General features: G+C 44.1%; 1 protein-coding gene across 2 annotated transcripts; it reads left to right on the top strand.

Moving 5' to 3' along the window:
- Nucleotides 1-1,117: 1,117 nt before the first annotated feature.
- Nucleotides 1,118-18,968, top strand: LOC122117362 (survival motor neuron protein). 2 transcript variants are annotated; one of them, XM_042691109.1, is made up of 9 exons: nucleotides 1,118-1,231; nucleotides 4,099-4,170; nucleotides 7,351-7,470; nucleotides 10,986-11,186; nucleotides 11,556-11,708; nucleotides 13,151-13,240; nucleotides 14,837-14,947; nucleotides 16,967-17,012; nucleotides 18,649-18,968. In XM_042691109.1, coding segments are annotated over exons 1-9 (873 nt in total). In that variant the 5' UTR covers nucleotides 1,118-1,153; the 3' UTR covers nucleotides 18,651-18,968. The 2 variants fall into 2 exon arrangements, with proteins under 2 accessions (XP_042547043.1, XP_042547042.1); XM_042691108.1 differs by having other exon boundaries at nucleotides 18,646-18,968.
- Nucleotides 18,969-19,719: the final 751 nt, after the last annotated feature.

The raw sequence follows: 19,719 nt of genomic DNA, 5'->3' as shown, positions 1-19,719 counted from the left end.
AAACCACTCAGAAAAATGCAAAAGTGGCACTGTGGCTCAAGAGCCACAGAGCACTAGCCTTGAGAACAGAGGCTCAGGGACAGCGCCCAGGCCCTGAGTTCAAGTCCCACAACTGACAACCAACAAAAAAAGTAATGCTGAAGTTGGGAAGCTGAAGACCTGAATTCTGCTGTGTAAATACTTAGTGCCTCAGCATGTGTGTATGTTCATCTGGAATTCACAGCTCCACCTGCCCCTATTTCATAAGGTGGTAAAAAGAGGCAAATCCTTCAAAGCATTTTAAAGAATGGTGGTTTGGGGGGCTGGGAATGTGGCTTAGTAGTATAGTGCTTGCCTATCATGCACGAAGTACTGAGTTCCATTCGTCAGTACCACACGGACAGAAAAAGCCGGCTATGGCTCAAGTGGTGGTGTGCTAGCCAAAGGAACTTAGGGACAGTGCCTGAGTTCAAGTCTCAGGACTGGGGGGAAAAAAGGGAATGATGACTTTATTACTGCTTATCTCTGGGCTGCATATTGTATTTTTTTTTCTTTTTCTTTTTGTCAGTCATGGGGCTTGAACTCTGGGCCTGGACACTGTCCCTCAGCTCTTCAACTCAAGGCTAGCACTCCACCATTTGAGCCACAGCACCACTTCCAGTTTCCTGGTGGTTTATCGGAGCTGAGAGTCTCATGGACTTTCCTGCCCGGGCTGGCTTTGAACCTCCATCCTCAGATCTCAGACTCCTGAGTAGCTGGGATTACAGGCGTGAGCCACGGGCGCCCGGCGCATACAGTATTCTTTACCTTTTTTTTTTTTTTTTTAACTCTCTTATGGAGGAGTTGCCCTTTAACAAAGCCGTGTGTGAATGCAGTGCGTTTACCTTTATTTTCTAAATTACTTCTAAGGACGCGTAGTGTTCTAGCCGTCATAGAATCATGTTAATAAAGGACAACAAAGAGGAATAAAGAGTATGAGGATTAAAGAAGGAAAGAAAAGCAAGCACGTGGAGCAAACATAAGAAGCGGAAACCATTTGCAGAAAGCAAGCGTCCCTAAGGCCCTCCCGGCCACCGTACTCTTCCGGTCTCAGAAGCTTTCCGGCGCGGAAGTCGTCACTTGGGCGGCGACGCGGCGACGGACGCCGTGCGGAGCGTCCTGCTGGCGGCCCATCATGGCGATGAGCAGCGGCGGCGGCGGCGGCGTCTCGGAGCAGGAAGATTCGGTGCTGTTCCGGCGTGGCACGGGCCAGGTGAGACCGGGGTCGGAGCAGCCTGGGACCGGGAGCCGCGTGCGCACTTCGGCCGCCTCCGGCCGGCGACAGCTGGCGGTTGGCTCTCTGGGAGGCTGCGGACCACATGTCCGCGCGTTTCCCGCCTCCCTGGAGCCGCGGCCTCGGCTCCTCGGGGTGAACTCGGGAGCCACGATGGCCTCGAACTGACGCCGTGCACGGCGCTCGATGTGCGCGCCCGTCTCTGCAGGTCGAGAGCCCGCCTAGCGGGAAGCCCGGCCAGGAGTCCGGTGAAGCGATCCTCGCGTAGGTTGCCGGTGTTGGCATTAGATTGAAAAGGTGGATTCTGCGCCTTCTTTATAATCAGCACTCGAGAGCGTACAGATGGGGGCTTTTCTTTTTGAATGCTTCCTCCAGGACCAGAACCCCATTCCCGGCCCTCTTGCTGCCCGGCCTTGCACGTTCAACCCAGTACTCACGAGCCACGCCCTCCAGCCTGGCTTTTTCCTGGTTATTTTGGAGATGGAGTCGAACAGATGTGTGTCTCCTCCCCCACCCGCCCCGGGCTGGCTTCTAACTGTGACCCACTGGATCTTAACATTCTGAGTAACTAGGATTACAGGAATGTTCCATCTCCCCCCCAGCTTGCATATGGATTCTCAAATGTCTCAGAAAAGACGAGAATAAATGTCAGGTTGTCTTGAAGACTTGGAAAGATGAGGTTTCTTTTACTGAGATATACTAATACAGAGAAGAAAGAGGACCTCAAATAGATCAGGTTCAGTAGAGGGAAGACTTGAGTTGTGCTTGGTAACTCAGGTTTGTAATCACTCCAAGCTAATTGGGAAGCTGTGCCCAGAGAACCGGGAAGTTAGACCGAACTGGGCCATAGAGCAACGACCCCAATATCTCGTATCCACATTAAAAAAAAAATCAACTTGGTCTTGGGAATCACGTGGTGAGTGTGAAAATCTGAATTTTAAAGTGTGAGAGAGAGTTCCTGGCAAAGTTATTTCAAGGCTGTTTTAAGTAGAAAGGAGAGCAGCACATTGAGAATTTGTCCCAAAGTATGTACAATGTATTCCACTCAAGCTCACCACCTCCCTCTCTCTTTTAACCCTTTTCCTAAAACAATTTCAACAGGTTTCATTGTCTTTTTTTTTTAAGGCACAAAGTATGTTTATTTGAAGGTGATAGAAAAGCCATGAAAGAATAGGAAGAACTTGCTCTTTCCTTTATCCTTCCCCTCTGTCTCTGTGCATAGGGGCTGGCAGTTGCTCTCACCCCAATAAACTCTTTTCTGCCTGGAAAAAAAAAAAAGAATAGGAAGAACTAGCAGAGTCCCCAGGTGGGGAGTCGGCCTCCCTGTCACCACATGAGCAAAATGGAGGTTTCTTTGTCTGTTCCTGTCATTTCTTCCCTCCCTCACTCCCTCCTTTTCTTTCTTTCTTTCTTTCTTTTTTTCTTTCTTTCTTTATTTCTTCTTCCTTTCGATCATGGGGCTTGAACTCTGGGCTTGGGCACTGTTCTTGAGCTCTAGAGCTCAAGACAAGTGCTCTACTACTTGAGCCACAGCACCACTTCCAGTTTTCTGGAGGTTTATTGGAGATAGGAATCTCACGGGCTTTTTCCTGCCTGGGCTGGCTTTGAACCGCAATCCTCAGATCTCAGCCTCCTGAGTAGTTAGGATTACAGGGTGAGCCACCAGCACCTGGCTTTAAATATATCTTGCTGGGTGCTGATGCTCATGCCTACAATATTACCTACTCAAGAGGCTGAGATCTGAGGAGCACAGTTAAGAGCCTGCCTGGGCAGGAAAGTGTGTGAGACTCTTATCTCCAGTAAACCACCAGAAAACCAGAAGTAGAACTGTGGCTCAAGTGGTAGAGCACTCATCTTGAGCTGAAGACCTCAGGGACAGCACCCAGGCCCAGAGTTTAAGCCTCATGACCCAACAAAAAACAAAAAACTTCAATGTAGGGCTGGGAATGTGGCTTAGTGGTAGGGTACTTGCCTATCATGCATGAAGCCCTGGGTTTGATTCCTCAGTACCACATACCCAAAAAAAAGCCAGAAGTGGCACTATGGATAAAATGGTAGAGTGCTATACTTGACCAAAAGATGCTCAGGGACGGGCTGGGAAGGTGGCTCAGTGGTAGAGCGCTTGCCTTGCATGCCTGAGGCCCTGGGTTCAATTCCTTAGCACCACATAAGCAAAAAGAAAAAAGCCGGAAGTAGCGCTATGGCTCAAGTGGTAGAGTGCTAGCCTTGAGCTGAAGAGCTGAGGGACAGCGCCCAGGCCCAGAGTTCAGGCCCCAAGACCGGACCCAAAAAAAAAAAAAGATGCTCAGGGACAATGCTCAGGCATTGAATTCAATCCCCAGGACTGACAAAAAAAACCAAAACAAACTTCAATGTACACTACATATATTCCTTGACAGCCTCAAAGTTTCACTCAATATTTATGAAAACTATGCATATTATATACATGCAAAAGAAAAAAAAAGATATATTCAAATTTTTTTTTTGTTGTTTTGATTTTTGGTCTGGTCATGGGGCCTGAACTCTGGCCTGGGCGCTGTGCCTCAGCTCTTCAGCTCAAGGCTAGCACTCTACCACTTGAGCCACAGCGCCACTTCCGGCTTTTTTCTTTTTTCTTATGTGGTGCTGAGGAATCGAACCCAGGGCCTCATGCATGCAAGGCAAGCGCTCTACCACTGAGCCACCTTCCTAGCCCCAGTATTCAAATTTTTATCTTACCTTTTTGGGTTTGAATTCAGAACCTTGTACTTGTGCTCTGCTGCTTGAATCATACCCTCAACGCCAAGTAGACACTTTTGGTGAAATCTATCAGAACATAAATTGTTTTTATTCTTTTCCCTTCCCAGAGTGATGATTCTGACATCTGGGATGATACAGCATTGATAAAAGCGTATGATAAAGCTGTGGCTTCCTTTAAGGTATGAAATAGTCAATCAGTATTCTTTATTTCCTCACATTACTCTTTTTGGAAAAAAAAGCATAACTATAGCATTAAAGTTTACATAACTTAGTTTTCATTTTGAAGTTTGGATATTATTGGTTAATTAGATATCTTTTAGAAGTTTGTAGTTCATATGTCAACTCTTTTGCAGAGGCAATTGATTTATTTTTATTCATTTTTTGGTCAGTTGTGGGGCTTGAACTCTGGTCGTGGGTTCTGTGCCTCAGCTCTTCAGCTCATGGCTAGCACTCTACCACTTGAGCTACAGCATCACTTCTAGTTTCCTGGTGGTTTATTGGAGATGAGAGTTTCATAGACTTTCCTGACTTTCCTGCCCTGGCTGTCTTTGAACTGTGATCCTCAGATCTCAGCCTCCTGAGTAGCTAGGATTACAGGCGTGAGCCACTGGCACCAGGTTTATAAATTTTTTAAACATTTATTCCTTTTAGTACTTTGCTATGTATAAACTATAGAAAACTTCCTTAGATTATTACGAAAGAAGTCTGAATTTTAGACATTTAAGAGGGTTTTAGGAACTAATGATAGGGGTGAATAGAAATAGAAGTACAGGAGTTGGTGCTTGTACAGTATTGACAATATGCTTGTATTGTTCTTAGCATTTCTGTATATTATGTAGGGTTTTTTGTGAGTGGTGGGGCTTGAACTTAGGCCCTGTATGCTGTTCCTGAGCCTCTTGGTGCTCAAGGCTAGTGCTCTACCAATTGAGCCATAGAACCACTTCCAGGTTTTGAGTGGTTTATTGGAGATGAGTCTCATGTGGACTTTTCTGCCTGCACTGGATTTGAACCACAATCCTCAGATCTCAGCCTCCTGCATAGCTACAATTCAGGCCTCAGCCACCGGCACCTGGCTTAATTTTGTAATTTTGACCCCTAGCACATGCCAGGGAAATGGCTCAACCACTATCCTACCACCCTAACCCAGTTAATTTATTTCATTTTTCCAAATACCATGAGGTGGGTGTTAAATTAAGCATTTTGATGGTGAGGTTATTCACAGCTTTTACAAGAACTTATGTGGCCCAGAAAAGATGTTTCTGCACTTTCCCCACTATCTGAGATTTGTATTATTATCGAACACCATAAGCAATCAGTCATCCAGGTTAAGCGTACACTCATGCAAGGTATCGCAATGCGGAATCCCTTTCCTTCTCTTTTTTTTTTTAAAAAAGATTTTTTTTTCTTTGGGTCCGGTCATAGGGCCTGAACTCTGGGCCTGGGCGCTGTCCCTCAGCTCTTCAGCTCAAGGCTAGCGCTCTACTACTTGAGCCATAGCGCCACTTCCGGCTTTTATTCTTTTTGCTTATGTGGTGCTGAGGAATCGAACCCAGGGCCTCAGGTATGCAAGGCAAGCGCTCTACCACTGAGCCACCTTCCCAGCCTTCCCTTTCCTTCTTATGGTCATTGTTGTAGTGTGAGGTAATGATCCCACCTCTGTAATTTTTGCAGCCAAATTCCAGATTTTTTCATCTGCATCCATTATATACTGAACCTAGAAGTCAACTAAGGAAGAGTTATCTAGATGTTTCCTTAAAACATAGATAACATCACTAAAACAAAAATTATAGTAAAGCTTTCTGTGGATAAGATTAGAGATACCTAGAAGAGATGAAATCTGAGTTAAGGTGGGAAAGAACTGGTTTTCAGGTTTAATGGTTTAATTTTAATTGTCTTGAATTTGAGGGTAAAAATGTGAATTAAGAGGTCAGGTAGAATGCCATAAAATCCCACCTACCTGGAAGAGGGAGACTGGAAGATCATAGTCCAAGGCTAGTCTAGGCAGAAACAAGAGACCCTATCTGAAAAAAGACTAAAAGCAAAAATATTGGGGACATTGCTCAAATGATGGGTGGAACACTTGCATAGCCAGTGTGAGGCCCTGAGTTCAGATGTGAATTAGGAATGCTGATTTGGAAATGTTGAATCAACTGAGGAGAAATTTCAGAGCTGGAATATAGCTTTGGAAATGTTTTTGTAGAGGTTTTAATTGAAGAAATAATAATAGAAGGCCTTTAGCAGGTCAAGATGATCAACTCTTTTAGAATGCTAACTGTAAGACTTGGTCAAAGAAGTAACAAAAGCATTAGGGCATTATGTTGCTGTGCATCTACACTTCCACAATATCAAGAAGGAAGAGGTAGTTGGGCACATTATCTCCACATCTGTGGTCCAAACTATTTGGGAGGCAGAGATGGAGGAATCATGGCTTGAGACCAACCTAGGCAAAAAAAGATTCTCAGATCCTATTGCAATGAATGATTGGACATAGTGACACACATCTGTCATCCTATTTTGATGCAAAATGTAAAGTAGGGTCTTGGTTTCTGTCAATCCGGGCAAGCACAGCACCTTAAACCTATAATCCTAGCTACTTGGGAGAGAAACAGATTGGGGGGTGACTGGCCTGGGCCAAAATATTCACGAAACCTTACCTCAACCAATCACTGGGCACAATGGCTACCATCTGATATCCCAAATACAGGGGAAGTATACAAATGGCTGGGTCCAGTGGTGCATGTGGTTATTACCCAGTAACACAGGGAAGCACAAGTAGAAGAGGAATGAGATTCTCCTAGGCCCTAGCTTGAGCATAAAACAATATCCTCCCATCCCTCCCCCAAAAAATAATCACGGGCCAGGTCTTGTGGCTCATGCCTGTAATCCTACTACTCAGGAGGCCGAGATCTGAGGATTGCAGTTCAAAGCCAGCTGGGGCAGGAAAGTCCATGAGACTTTCCATCTCCAATTAACCACCAGGAACCCGGAAGTGGTGCTGTGGCTCAAGTGGTAAAGCACTTACCTTGAGCTGAAGAGCTCAGGGATAGCACCCAGATCCAGAGTTCAAGTTCCATAACTAACAAGAATAACAACAAAAAGTCATAGTACCAAGCGCTGGTGGCCCATACTAGTAATCCTACTCACCCAGGAAGCTGAGATGAGAGGATTATGGTTCAAAGCCAGCCTGGGAGGGAAAAGTCTAAGACTTAATCTCCAGTTAACCAACAAAAGCCTAAAGTGGGCTGTGGCTCAAGTGCTAGTCAAGTGGGGCCTTGAGGTTAACTTGTAGTAGTAAATAACGTTACTTTTTTTTTTAATGCATTTCTACATAATGTGTGTTTCTCTTCATGTTTTTATAGCATGCTTTAAAGAATGGTGACATTTGTGAAACTCCAGATAAGCCAAAAAGCACCCCAAGAAGAAAACCCATTAAGAAGAATAAAAGTCAAAGGAAGAATAACACAACTCCCTTGAAACAGGTTATTATTTTTTTAATTTATTTACAGATAGGATATTGTTGTTTATAGCCTAAGCTAGCCCAAAACTAAATAGCCCTATTGATCGCAAACTTCAGCCTCTCAAGTGATTAGACTACAGATATATGCCACAAGATACAGAATTTTATATTTTGTCAGTCTTGGGGCTTGAATTCAGGGCCTGGGCACTGTCTGTGAACTCTTGCTCAAGGCTAGTGCTCTACCATTTTGAGCCACTGCTCCACTTCTGATTTTATGGTGGCTAACTGGAGATAAGAGTCTCATAGAGGGCTGGGAAGGTAGCTCAGTGGTAGAGTGCTTGCCTTGCATGCATGAGGCTCTCAGCACCATATAAAGCAGAAAAGCCAGAAGTGGCACTGGTTCAAGTGGTAGAGTACTAGCCTTGAGCTGAAGAGCTGAGGGACAGTGTCCAGGCCCAGAGTTCAGGCCCCACAATTAGCCTCCCCCTCAAAAAAAAAAAAAGAGTCTGATAGATTTTCACAGATTTTGCTCAGGCTGACTTTGAACCTCAGTCTTCAGATCTCAGCCTCCTGAGTAGTTAGGATTACATGCATGAGCCACCAATTCTTGGCAAGAAATACATTTTACTTATTTCCAAGCTTTACCAACATCCATATCTCTACTTCCTAGAGGTTAAACCTTTAAAATAGGGTCAAAATCTTTTATAACACTATTACAGGCCATAAAAAGTGATAAATATAGAGAGTTGAACTGTTCGTAGCCAAGAAGCATATGTGAGCCAGGCACTGGTGGCTACTGGCTGTAGCACTGGCTATTCAAGAGGCTGAGATCTGAGGATCACAATTCAAAGATAGCCTGGGCAGAAAAGTTCATGAGACTCTTGTCCAATTGACCAACAAAAAGCCAGAATTGGAGTTACGACTCAAATGGTAGAGCACCAACTTTGAATGGAAAAAGCCTAGTGTGAGCAAGAGCCCCTTAGTTTAAGGCACACACACAAAAAGAAACGTGTCTGTTCTGTTGTGTGCCAAATGATTTCATGGGCCTTAATCTTCAAAGCCTGGATGTTGCCCAGTCTTTTTTAAAACATTGAGGTTTAACTTCAGAGGGTCCTCTTTTTTCTTTTTGCAGTACTGGAAATTTAATCCATAGCTCATACATGCTATTGGATTGCTCTACCACTAAGCTTCATCACTGTCTTTTCTTTTGGGGAGAGCATATCACCAAGTTGCCCAGGCTGGCATCAGATTGAATCCTTCAGCCTCACTCAGCCACTTGAGTAACTATGCACCACTATGTCTGGCATTGCATCGTCTTTTTTTTTTTAGAAGGGTCTTGTTATATAGCTGTGGGGGCCTCCAAATTGCTACATAGCCAAGCTGGTCCCAAACTTAGGGTCTTTCTGCCTCAGCTCTCCCAAGTACTAGAATTACAAGTATGTAGTCTAGCTAATTTTTTTTTTTTTGGTCAGTTGTGGGGCTTCAACTCTGGGCCTGAATGATGTCCCTGAGCTCTTCAGATCAAGGCAAGCACTCTACCACTTGAGCCATGATGCCATTTCTGGTTTTCCAGTGGTTAATTGAAGGGAGATAAGAGTCTCACAGACTTTCCTTGCCTGGGTTGGCTTTAAACCACGATCCTCAGATCTCAGTCTCTTTGAGTAGCTAGGATTATAGGCATGAGCACCGGTACCAGCTTAGCTACATTTTTTTTTTTGGGGGGGGGGGGAGGGAGGGGAGGGGGTCCAGTCGTGGGGCCTGAACTCTGGGCCTGGGCGCTGTCCCTCAGCTCTTCAGCTCAAGGCTAGCACTCCTACTTCAGCCATAGCGCCACTTCCAGCTTTTCTTTTTTTCTGCTTATGTGGTGTTAAGGAATCGAACCCAGGGCCTCATGCATGCAAGGCAAAGCACTCTACCACTGAGCCATCTTCCCAGCCCCATTTTTTGTTTTTGTTGTTAGTCATAGGCCTTGAACTCTGGGCCTGAGCACTGTCCCTCAGCTCTTCAGCTTAGAACTAGCACTCTACCACTTGAGCCTTAGCACCACTTCTGGTTTTCTGAATGTTTTATTAGAGATAAAAGTCTCACAGACTTTCCTTCCTCAGGCTGGCTTTGAACGGGGATCCTTAGATCTCAGCCTCCTGAGTAGCTAGGATAACAGGGGTGAGCCACCAGTGCTTGGCTGCTTGATTTTTTTTTTTTTTTTTTTTGGTCGGTTGTAGGGCTTGAACTCTGGGATTGGGCGCTGTCCTTGTGCTCTTCAGCTCAAGGTGAGCGCTCTACCACTTGAGCCACGGTGCCACTTCCTTGATTTTTTTTTTATTATATTCTCTTCTTTTCTTTAAAATTTTTATTCCAGAGAACTAACAATTCTGGATAGAGTCATTGCTAGTTAAAAAGAGTAGACAGGGTGGGTGGGTGGGAGGGGAGGGGAGAATATTGGGAGGGTGACTGATTAAGATGTATTGTATTCATAAACTGCTTTGTTGAATGTCAACTCTTATGTACAACCACCTAAAGATAATAAAAAGATATTTTTTATTTATTTTTTTGTTTTGTTTTTTGGGTCCGGTCGTGGGGCCTAAACTCTGGGCCTGGGCGCTGTCCCTCAGCTCTTCAGCTCAAGGCTAGCGCTCTACCACTTGAGCCACAGCACCACTTCCGGCTTTTTTCTTTTTGCTTATGTGGTGCTGAGGAATCGAACCCAGGGTCTCAGGCATGCAAGGCAAGCGCTCTACCACTGAGCCAACTTCCCAGCCCAATAAAAAGATATTTTAAAAAAAATAAGCCAGGCTCTGGTTGCTCATACCTGTGAATCCTAGCTACTAGATCTAAGGATTGTGGTTCAAAGCTAGCCTGGGCATGAAAATCCATGAGACTATTTTTTTTTTTTTTGGTTAGTTGTGGAGCTTGAACTCTGGGCGCTGTCCCTCAGCTCTTCAGCTTAAGGCCAGTGCTCATCACTTGAGTCTCAGTGCCACTTCTGGCTTTTTCTGTGTATATGTTACTAAGGAATTGAACCCAGGGCTTTATGTATGCTAGGCAAGCACTCTACCAATAAGCCACATTCCCAGCCCTGAAGAGCACTTTTTTGGTGTGAAGTCAAGTATTAGGTATTTGATACAACTTTCCTTCTTATTCTTCATGAATGCCATTCAGCACATGGAGAAGACTCAAAGCTAATCTCTGTTCTTGAAGAGCTGGCTTCTAAGGCTTTTTCACTGTATTATTCTCTGTACTAACTGGTGAAATGGAGATTGTCCATTTCACCCTACCTCCTATCCTAATACGACTAGTTTGCTCTCTTCAAAATACATGATGTGGGTTTTTTTTTTGTTTTTTGCTGGTGCTGGAGCGTGAGTGAACTTAGGACCTTGGCACTGTCCTTGAGCCTCTCTGCGCTTAAGGCTAGTGCTCTACCACTTGAGCTACAGCACCCAGGGTTTCATGAATGCTAAGCAAGCACTCTGCCACGAAGCCACCTTCCCAGCCCCAGAAATGATGTGTTTATGTATGTATCTTTGATTTCTTTTGCAGTGGAAGGTTGGTGACAAATGTTCTGCTATTTGGTCAGAAGATGGCTGCATTTACCCAGCTACCATTGCTTCAGTTGATTTAAAGAGAGGAACCTGTGTGGTGGTATACACTGGATATGGAAATAGAGAGGAACAAAGCCTATCTGATTTACTTTCCCCAACCTCTGAAGTAGCAAATAATACAGAACAGGATGCTCAGGAGGTAAGAATAGAAAACACTTCAAAATTTCTGGAAGCAAAGATTAGATGAGAAAGTAGAACAAGATGTAGTTTGGTAGCTAAATGAATTTCTTCTTTGCACTCTAGTATGTACTCTCCTTTCCTCCCTCCCTCCTAGTCCCCTTCTGTTCAATGCTAGGGACCAAACCCTGGGCCTTACAAATGTTAGGCAAGTGCACCACTGAGCTGTAAACCTAACGTTAAATTTTCTTAATGACCCTTTTATATTATTAAAATCCTAAGAGTTTGAATTTGGGATCTCACTGAGCTAGGCAGGTGCTGTGCTGCTAAGTAATGTCCTAGCCCATGATACCTTTATAACAAAAATTTATATTTTTTTTTCTTTTTAAAGAATGAACATGACAGTCAAGTTTCAACAGATGAAAGTGAAAGCTCCAGGTCTCCTGGAAGTAAACTAAATAACAATAAGTCAAAAGCTGCTCCATGGAACTCTTTTCCCCCTCCACCACCCCCAATGCCAGGATCAGGATTGGGACCAGGAAAGGTAAACTTCCTGGTTTGGAAAAGGTTGCTAAGAAATAATAAATCCTGCCATATTTCACCCTTCCCTAAAGTGATTTGTAGCTTTCCCATGAACCTTGTGTAGATACTATAAATCAACATGTGAATTATTTGAAAGGAAAGGATAATGTTGTGCCAAAAAAGTGCTGGTGGCTGACACCTGTAATCCTAGCTACTCAGGTAGTTAAGATCTAAGGGTCATGGTTCGAAACCAGCTGGAGCAGGGCAGTCCATGAGATTCTTTATCTCCAGTTAACCACCAGAAAACTGGAAATGAAACAGTGGCTCAAAGTGGTAGAATGCTAGCCTTCAGAAAATTTCAGGGACAGTGCCCAGGCCCCAAGTTGAAGTCTTACGACTCACAAAAAGAAAAAAAAAATCTGGAGGTTGTCTTTTGACTAATCTTTTGGACTTGCAGTTTTGTAACACGATGTTCCATTTAATTTTATTTATTTATTTATTTATTTTGCCAGTCCTGGGGCTTGAACTCTGGGCCTGGGCACTATCCCTGAGCTTCTTTTGCTCAAGGCTAGCACTCTACCACTTGAGCCACAGCGTCACTGCTGGCTTTTTCTGTTTATTGGTACTAAGGAATCAGACTCGGGGCTTCATACATGCTAGGTAAGCACTCTACCACTGAGCCACATTCCCAGTCCCCCATTGAGTGTGTGTGTGTGTGTGTCCCTCTCTCTCTTTCTCTCTGTCTCTATCTCTTTTTTTGGGGGGGGGGGTCTGGTCATGGGGCCTGAACTCTGGGCCTGGGCGCTGTCCCTCAGCTCTTCAGCTCAAGGCTAGCGCTCTACCACTTGAGCCACAGCGCCACTTCCTGCTTTTTTCTTTTTGCTTATGTGGTGCTGAGGAATCGAACCCAGGGCCTCAGGCATGCAAGGCAAGCGCTCTACCACTGAGCCACCTTCCCAGCCCCTCCTTCCCCTCCTCTCTCCCTTCCTCCCTCCCTCTCTCCTTCTCCCCCTCTCTCCCTCCCCTCTCTCCCTCTCTCTCCCCCCTCTGTCTGTCTGTCTGTCTGTCTCTCTCTCTCTCTCCCTCTCCCCCTCCCTCCCTGTCTCTCTCTCTCTCTCTCAGCTTGAACTCTGGGCCTGGGCGCTGTCCTTGAGCTCTTCTGCTCCAGGCGAGAGTGCTGTACCATTTGAGCCACAGCACCATTTCTGGTTTTCTAGTGGTTAATTGGAGATTAAGTCTCATGGGCTTTCCTACTTTTCTGCCGGGGCTGGCTTTGAACCACAATCCTCAGATCTCAGCCTCCTGAGTAGCTAGGATTACAGGCGTGAGCCACTGGTGCTCGGCTAATTTTTTTGTTATGTATAATATCATCCTGAGTAATTATTCTAACTCTTGGTTTTGAATCCTTTTCCTATCTTTCATTGAAGCTAGTAAGTAAATTTTCCTTCGAAATATTCTTTGCAGCCAGGTCTAAAATTCAATGGCCCACCACCACCACCTCCACCACCCCACTTCCTGTCATGCTGGATGCCTCCATTTCCTTCTGGACCACCAGTGAGTTTTTCAAAAAGTTAAATTTTGCTGTCATATTTGGTTTATGAATTAGGATGCAAGGGATTTGGCAGTGTCATCTTAGACAACATCCTCAAGGCTAGACTAATATGTCAAAGTTAAAACTGAACTTAATTTTTTTTGTTTTGAATATACGTTTATTTATTGAGGTACAGGGCTCTTATAGCCCACCTTGGAGTAATATACTAGCTGCTGCTTTCCTGACAGATGTTAGTATCATGTTTTGTGGGGAGGTGGTCTCTGTCAGAGAGCATATTAAGGTCTGGGAAGGTGGCTCAGTGGTAGAATGCTTGCCTTGCATGCATGAGGCCCTGGGTTCAATTCTTCAGCACCACATAAACAGAAAAAGTTGGAAGTGGTGCTGTGGCTCAAGTGGTAGAGCCCTAGCTTTGAGCTGAAGTGCTGAGGGACAGTGTTCAAGCCCCACAACCAACAAGAACAAAAAAGAAGAAAGCAAATTAACTGTAGTGTATGTAAGGGATGAATCTTTTACCCTCCTGGGATACTTGGATGTTAGATTTGATCATGTAAACTGGGTTTCTTTTGTTTCTTTTGCTGGTCCTGGGGCTTGAACTCATGGCCTGGGCACTCTCTTGAGCCTCTTTGTACTCATACTCAAGGCTAGCACTCTACCACCTGAGCAACAGCACCACGTCCACCTTTTTTGAGTAGTTCATTGGAGAGAAGAGTCTCATAAGGACTTTTTTGCTAGGGCTGGCTTTGAACCATGATCCTCAAATCTCAGCCTTCTGAGTAGCTAGAATTACAAGCAGGAGCCACAAGCACCCAGCTTAAACTAGGTTTCTCATGGTAGATATTTTAGGTACATAGATATATTTAGGTAGTATTAACAATAGTATAAGGATCGTTTTTGGCAAATTTAGTGTTTGAGAGAGGGGAGGGCAGATGTTGTATCTGAGACCTTTGGGTACACTGGCCCTTGGCAGTCTGTATAGGTGGTGTATTTGTATGTTTTCCAAAAAAACAAAAGTATGCTGGGTGCTGGTGGTTCATGCCTGTAATCCTAGCCACTCAGGAGGCTGAGATCTGAGAATCCCTGTTCAAAGCCAGCCAGGCAGGCAGGAAAGTCCGTGAGACTCTTACCTTCAGTTAGCCACCAGAACTGGCAGTGTTACTGTGGCTCAAGTGGATAGAGTGCTTGCATTGAGCTGAAGAGCTCAGGGACAGCGCCCAGGCCCAGAGTTCAAGCTCTATGGCACACGCATACACACACACGCACACGCACACACCTTGGTGCATTTACACACACACACAATTTATGCTTGATCTTGTACTGATAGCTTTAAATGGGACACAAAATATGCCAATCCAATCAAAATGTTTACTATTTTATGTCATCTCTTTTGATCCCAGTTATATTTAATTAGTTTTGTTGGTCTTTTGTCATTGGTGGGCTTTCTTCCGATTTGTTTTAAATTTGTTTTGCTCTCATGGTCATTGAACTCAGGTCTTAAGCTGTTATTAATTAATATCCGGAATACTATGTGTAAAAATCAATCTCCAGATGTGGTATTTTTTGTTTATTTCATTTAAGGTACATCTCTTTGCATTTTCCAGATAATTCCCCCCCCACCTCCCATATGTCCAGATTCTCTTGATGACACTGATGCTCTGGGAAGTATGTTAATCTCATGGTACATGAGTGGCTACCACACTGGCTATTACATGGTAAGAACTCAACTGGGGTTTTGTTTGTGGTTAAGTGGCCATCCATTCCTTTGAAGTTAAGTGATTTGTGAACTGGGGGCCAACCCAGGGCATCACACGTATTAGGTATGCACTATATTGCCAAGTCATATCTGAATTCCATTGTGACCTATTTTGTGATTAAAATGTTATTTGTTAATACTAACAGCTGCAAATTGCCTTATGACTATTTCTGGGGTGGAGGGGCTGGTATTTGGGGTAGAACTCAGTACTTTGTGCTCTTGATTGGATTTTGGCTCATTGTTGATGCTCTGCTGATTGAGTTACACCTCTACTTTCTGAAAATTACCTTAAAGTTAAAAATTATATAAAAGTACTCCTGCATTGTCCCTGTTAAGTACAATTGCAATTCATTAATAGTACCTGTTATCATGAATAGTACCTGTTAAACTACCTCTAACGAGGTGAAGGATCACACGTTTCAAGCCAGCCTGAGCTTTGTAGCAAGTTCAAGGCCAACCTGTAGTGAAGCCCTGCTTCAAAAACAAATTAGCAACAATAAAAAATATATTGAATTATTTTGATTATACCAAATTTTTTTTATTTTATTTTTTTGGGTCCGGTCATGGGGCCTGAACTCTGGGCCTGGGCGCTGTCCCTCAGCTCTTCAGCTCAAGGCTAGTGCTCTGCCACTTGAACCATAGTGCCACTGCAGGCTTTTTTCTTTTTGCTCATGTGGTGCTAAGGAATTGAACCCAGGGCCTCAGGCATGCAAGGCAAGCGCTCTACCACTAAGCCAACTTCCCAGCCCGATTATATAGATTTTTTGTTGATTAAAAAAACCACTTGAGCCACAAGTTCACATCTCCTTTTTTTGGTGATTAATTGGAGATAAGTGTCTCAGATTTTTCTGCCTGGGCTGGCTTCAAATCCTCATCCTAAAACTCAGCCTCTTGAGTAGGTAGGATTATAGGCTTGAGCCACTAATTCCTAGCTTGTTACCATCACTCCTATGCAGAATCAGATAGAGAAAGCCTTTACTCTGTCATCTTGTCCCCAGGCCTCTGTTTTCCTAAGACAAGGTCTTAATAAGTCAAGCTAGCCTCAAACCCTATCCTCTTGCCTTAGCCTTCCAAATGCTAGGATTGTGGGCATACATCACTACATCCATGCCCAGCTTAAAATGTTTATTGTTACCTGCATAAAATATGTACACTATTCTTTTTTTAATGTAGGCAATTTTTAATCTTTTTCTAATTGTGAAAATACTGTACAGAGTGGTTACAATTACATGGGCAAGATAATGAGTACATTTCTTTTTTTTTTTTTGGATCCGGTCGTGGGCCTGAACTCTGGGCCTGGGCTCTGTCCCTCAGCTCTTCAGCTCAAGACTAGCGCTCTACCACTTGAGCCACAATGCCACTTCCGGCTTTTTTTTCTGCTTATGTGGTGCTGAGGAATCATGCATGCAAGGCAAGCGCTCTACCACTGAGCCGCCTTCCCAGCCCCAATGAGTACATTTCTTTTTTTTTTTTTTCCCCAGGGCTGAGGACCGAACCCAGGGCCTTGCGCGCGCCGAGCAGGCGCCCTTCTGCTGGGCTAAACCCCCAGTCCCCCAATGAGTACATTTCTTATCAAGCATTGTTGCCTCCTCCTTTGTTTCCCCTTCCTATCCTTTCCCACCCTCTCCCCTTCTCCTTCCCCCAGCCAAAGTTGTAAAGTTTGTTTTTCAACATAAAGACTTGTACATCTCATTGTTGCAATGGATCCACCTGTATCCCTATTTAAACTATTTGTTTTTTCCCTTCCCCTCCACAAATTATACCAACATCAAATACAGTGAGCAGGGGTTATACCGTGGGGGAGGGACATACAAAGCAACAAAGAAATCATCTTATGTTAGAAACAATCACATGAAAGAAAAAACATTTGAGTACTTATCTTGGGGTTCATTTCACCTAACATCAACTTATCTGACCTTTATGTACATTATTCTTTTTTTTTCCATTATTCTTAAAACTTACTTTGTTGTCTTTATAGGGTTTCAGACAAAATCAAAAAGAAGGGAGGAGCTCACATTTCAATTGTAAGTCTGCTATCATAAAAGTGAATCTTTTGTATAAAGTTTAAAGTTCATGGGAAACAAATTTTTTGGACATAAAAAAATTGAAAGGACATAAAAAAATTGAAATATTGAGGGCTGGGAAGGTGGCTCAGTGGTAGAGTGCTTGCCTTGCATGCATGAGGCCCTGAGTTCGATTCCTCAGCACCATATAAACAAAAAAAATACCCGGAAGTGGTGCTGTGGTTCAAGTGGTAGAATACTAGCCTTGAGCTGGAGAGCTGAGGGACAGTGCCCAGGCCCAGAGTTCAGTCCCCAAGACTGGCAAAAAAAAATGAAATATTGAAAAGTTAATTTAAAAATTGTGCAGAAGTCAGGTGCTAGTAGCTCACTCTGTAACTTTGAGCCACAGCACCACTTCCAGTTTTCTGGTAGTTAATTAGAGATAAGAGTCTCTTGGACTTTCCTGCCCAGGCTGGCTTTGAACCGTGATCCTCAGATCTCAGCCTCCTGAGTAGCTAGAATTATAGGCATGAGCCACCAGCACCCAGCCCATGTGAGATTCTTGATTGGATTTTCATTTGAAAACAAAAAATCTGTAAAGGCTTGGGCAAATGCCAGTCACTGGTGGCTCACTTCTGTAATCCTAGCTACTCAGGAGGTTGAGATCTGAGGATGGCAGTTCAAAGCTAGCTGGGACAGGAAGATCCATGAGATACTTACCTCCAATAATCTACTCTCAGAAAAGGCTAGAAGTGGTAATGCGGCTCAAGTGGTAGAGGACCAGCCTTTGAGCATCATAGCTCAGGGACAGTGCCAAGGCTCTGAGATAAGACCCAGGACTGGCAAAAAAAAAATAAGGTCATGCTAGGAAGGTAGCTCAGTAGAGTGCTTGCCTAGCATGCATGAGGTCCTGGGTTCGATTCCTCAGTACCACATAAACAGAAAAAGCCGGAAGTGGCATTGTGGCTCAAGTGGTAAAGCCGGAAGTGGCATTGTGGCTCAAGTGGTAGAGCGCTAGCCTTGAGCTGAAGAGCTAAGGGACAGTGCCCAGGTCCAGAGTGAAAGCCCCACAACCAACCAAAAAAATCCTCTCAAGGGGAGATTGATTACAGTAATTTGAATATGTACTGGATTTTAAATATATATATATATATATATATATATATATATATTTTTTTTTTTTTTTTTTTGTCAGTCGTGGGGCTTGAACTCTGGGCCTGGGTGCTCTCCCTCAGCTCTTCAGCTCAAGGCAAGCGCTCTACCACTTGAGCTACAACGCCACTTCCTATGTACTGGATTTTAAATTACAGCAAGGTTTATAGGCATGAGCTACAGTATTTGGCTTTTGTAGTGTTTAAATTCTGGTAGGACAGCCAGGCTCTGATCACTTGTGTCTGTAATCCTAGCTACTCAGGAGGCTGAGAGGTGAGGATCCTGGTTGAAAGCCAGCTCTGGCAGGAAAGTCCATGAGACATCTCCAATTAACTACAAGAAAAGCTGGAAATGGAATTGTGTCTAAAGTAGTAGAGCACTGTCCTTGAGCAGAAAAGCCCAGGAGTAGCGCGTGCACACACCCACACACTCATAGTGATTATATTTTGGAACTGTACCTAGACTTTTTTCCTTTTACCCTCACATTTTGTTCTCTTCCAAGGAGAATGGTGGTGATATTCCATGGAAACATGAACAGAAGTCTCCTGGTTATCTTCATGGACAGGAGGCGGCGGGTATCAGCATCAGCATCTTCCCCTGTTCCAGAGTGTCCATGTTAGGACCAGTGGTGTTCTTGGGGCAGTCAGTGAGAGTAACTAAACAATGGAAATGTGAGTGCTTGAAAGAAACTCAAAGGTTATGTTCAGGACATGAGTTGGTCTGTTAAATTTGTGATTCAGCACTTTGTATAATTGCAACTTAGTAAATATGTTAAGCTTTTTATTAACGCCTTTCAAAATAAAATAAAAATTTTTGAAACCTTGAGTATATGAAGTTGAATCTGTTTAAACAAAATAAGAAAAGACAACTCATGGGGCTCGGCGTTTAGCTCAGCAGAAGAGCGCAAGGCCCTGAGTTTGGTCCTCAGCTCTGAAGAAAAAAAAAAAAAGACAACTCAGTCCTACTTGGGTCAAGAGTACTATTGCAAAGATAGAATGGATTAATTGCTGGGTGCCATTGGCTCATGCATATAATCCTAGCTACTCAAGAGGCTGAGATCTGAAGATCATAGTTCGAAGCCAGCCTGGGCTAGAAGCCCAATGAGAGATTTTTTTTATCTTTAATAACAGAAGAATCTATAAGTAGAACTATGGCTCAAGTGGTAGAGTGCTAGCCTTGAGTAAAAGTACCTAAGGAGCCAGGCGCTGGTGGCTCACGCCTGTAATCCTAGCTACTCAGGAGGCTGAGATCTGAGGATCGCGGTTCAAAGCCAGCCTGGGCAGGAGAGACCGTGAGACTCCTATCTCCAATAAACCACCAGAAAACCGGAAGTGGCGCTGTAGCTCATGTGGTAGAGCGCTCGCCTTGACCTGAAGAGCTGAGGGACAGCGCCCAGGCCCAGAGTTCAAGCCCCATGACCGACCAAAAAAAAAAAAAAAAAAAGTACCTAAGGAACAGCTGAGTTCAAACCCCAGGATCAGTTAAAAAAATAATTGTAAGCCGGGCGCTGGTGGCTCACGCCTGTAATCCTAGCTACTCAGGAGGCTGAGATCTGAGGATCGTGGTTCAAAGCCAG

Source organism: Dipodomys spectabilis, unplaced genomic scaffold (assembly GCF_019054845.1).
Source record: "Dipodomys spectabilis isolate Male_0828 unplaced genomic scaffold, ASM1905484v1 ptg000140l, whole genome shotgun sequence".
NCBI classification, from domain to species: domain Eukaryota; kingdom Metazoa; phylum Chordata; class Mammalia; order Rodentia; family Heteromyidae; genus Dipodomys; species Dipodomys spectabilis.
This window is presented reverse-complemented; position numbering and strand designations above follow the sequence as displayed.

Bases quoted from the DNA above. Each gene is read 5' to 3' on its own strand.
- LOC122117362 (XM_042691109.1), top strand. From the start codon at position 1,154: ATGGCGATGAGCAGCGGCGGCGGCGGCGGCGTCTCGGAGCAGGAAGAT. The intron at 4,171-7,350 runs GTATGAAATAGT...ATGTTTTTATAG, and splicing joins AAGCTGTGGCTTCCTTTAAG to CATGCTTTAAAGAATGGTGA. The intron at 11,187-11,555 runs GTAAGAATAGAA...TTCTTTTTAAAG, and splicing joins CAGAACAGGATGCTCAGGAG to AATGAACATGACAGTCAAGT.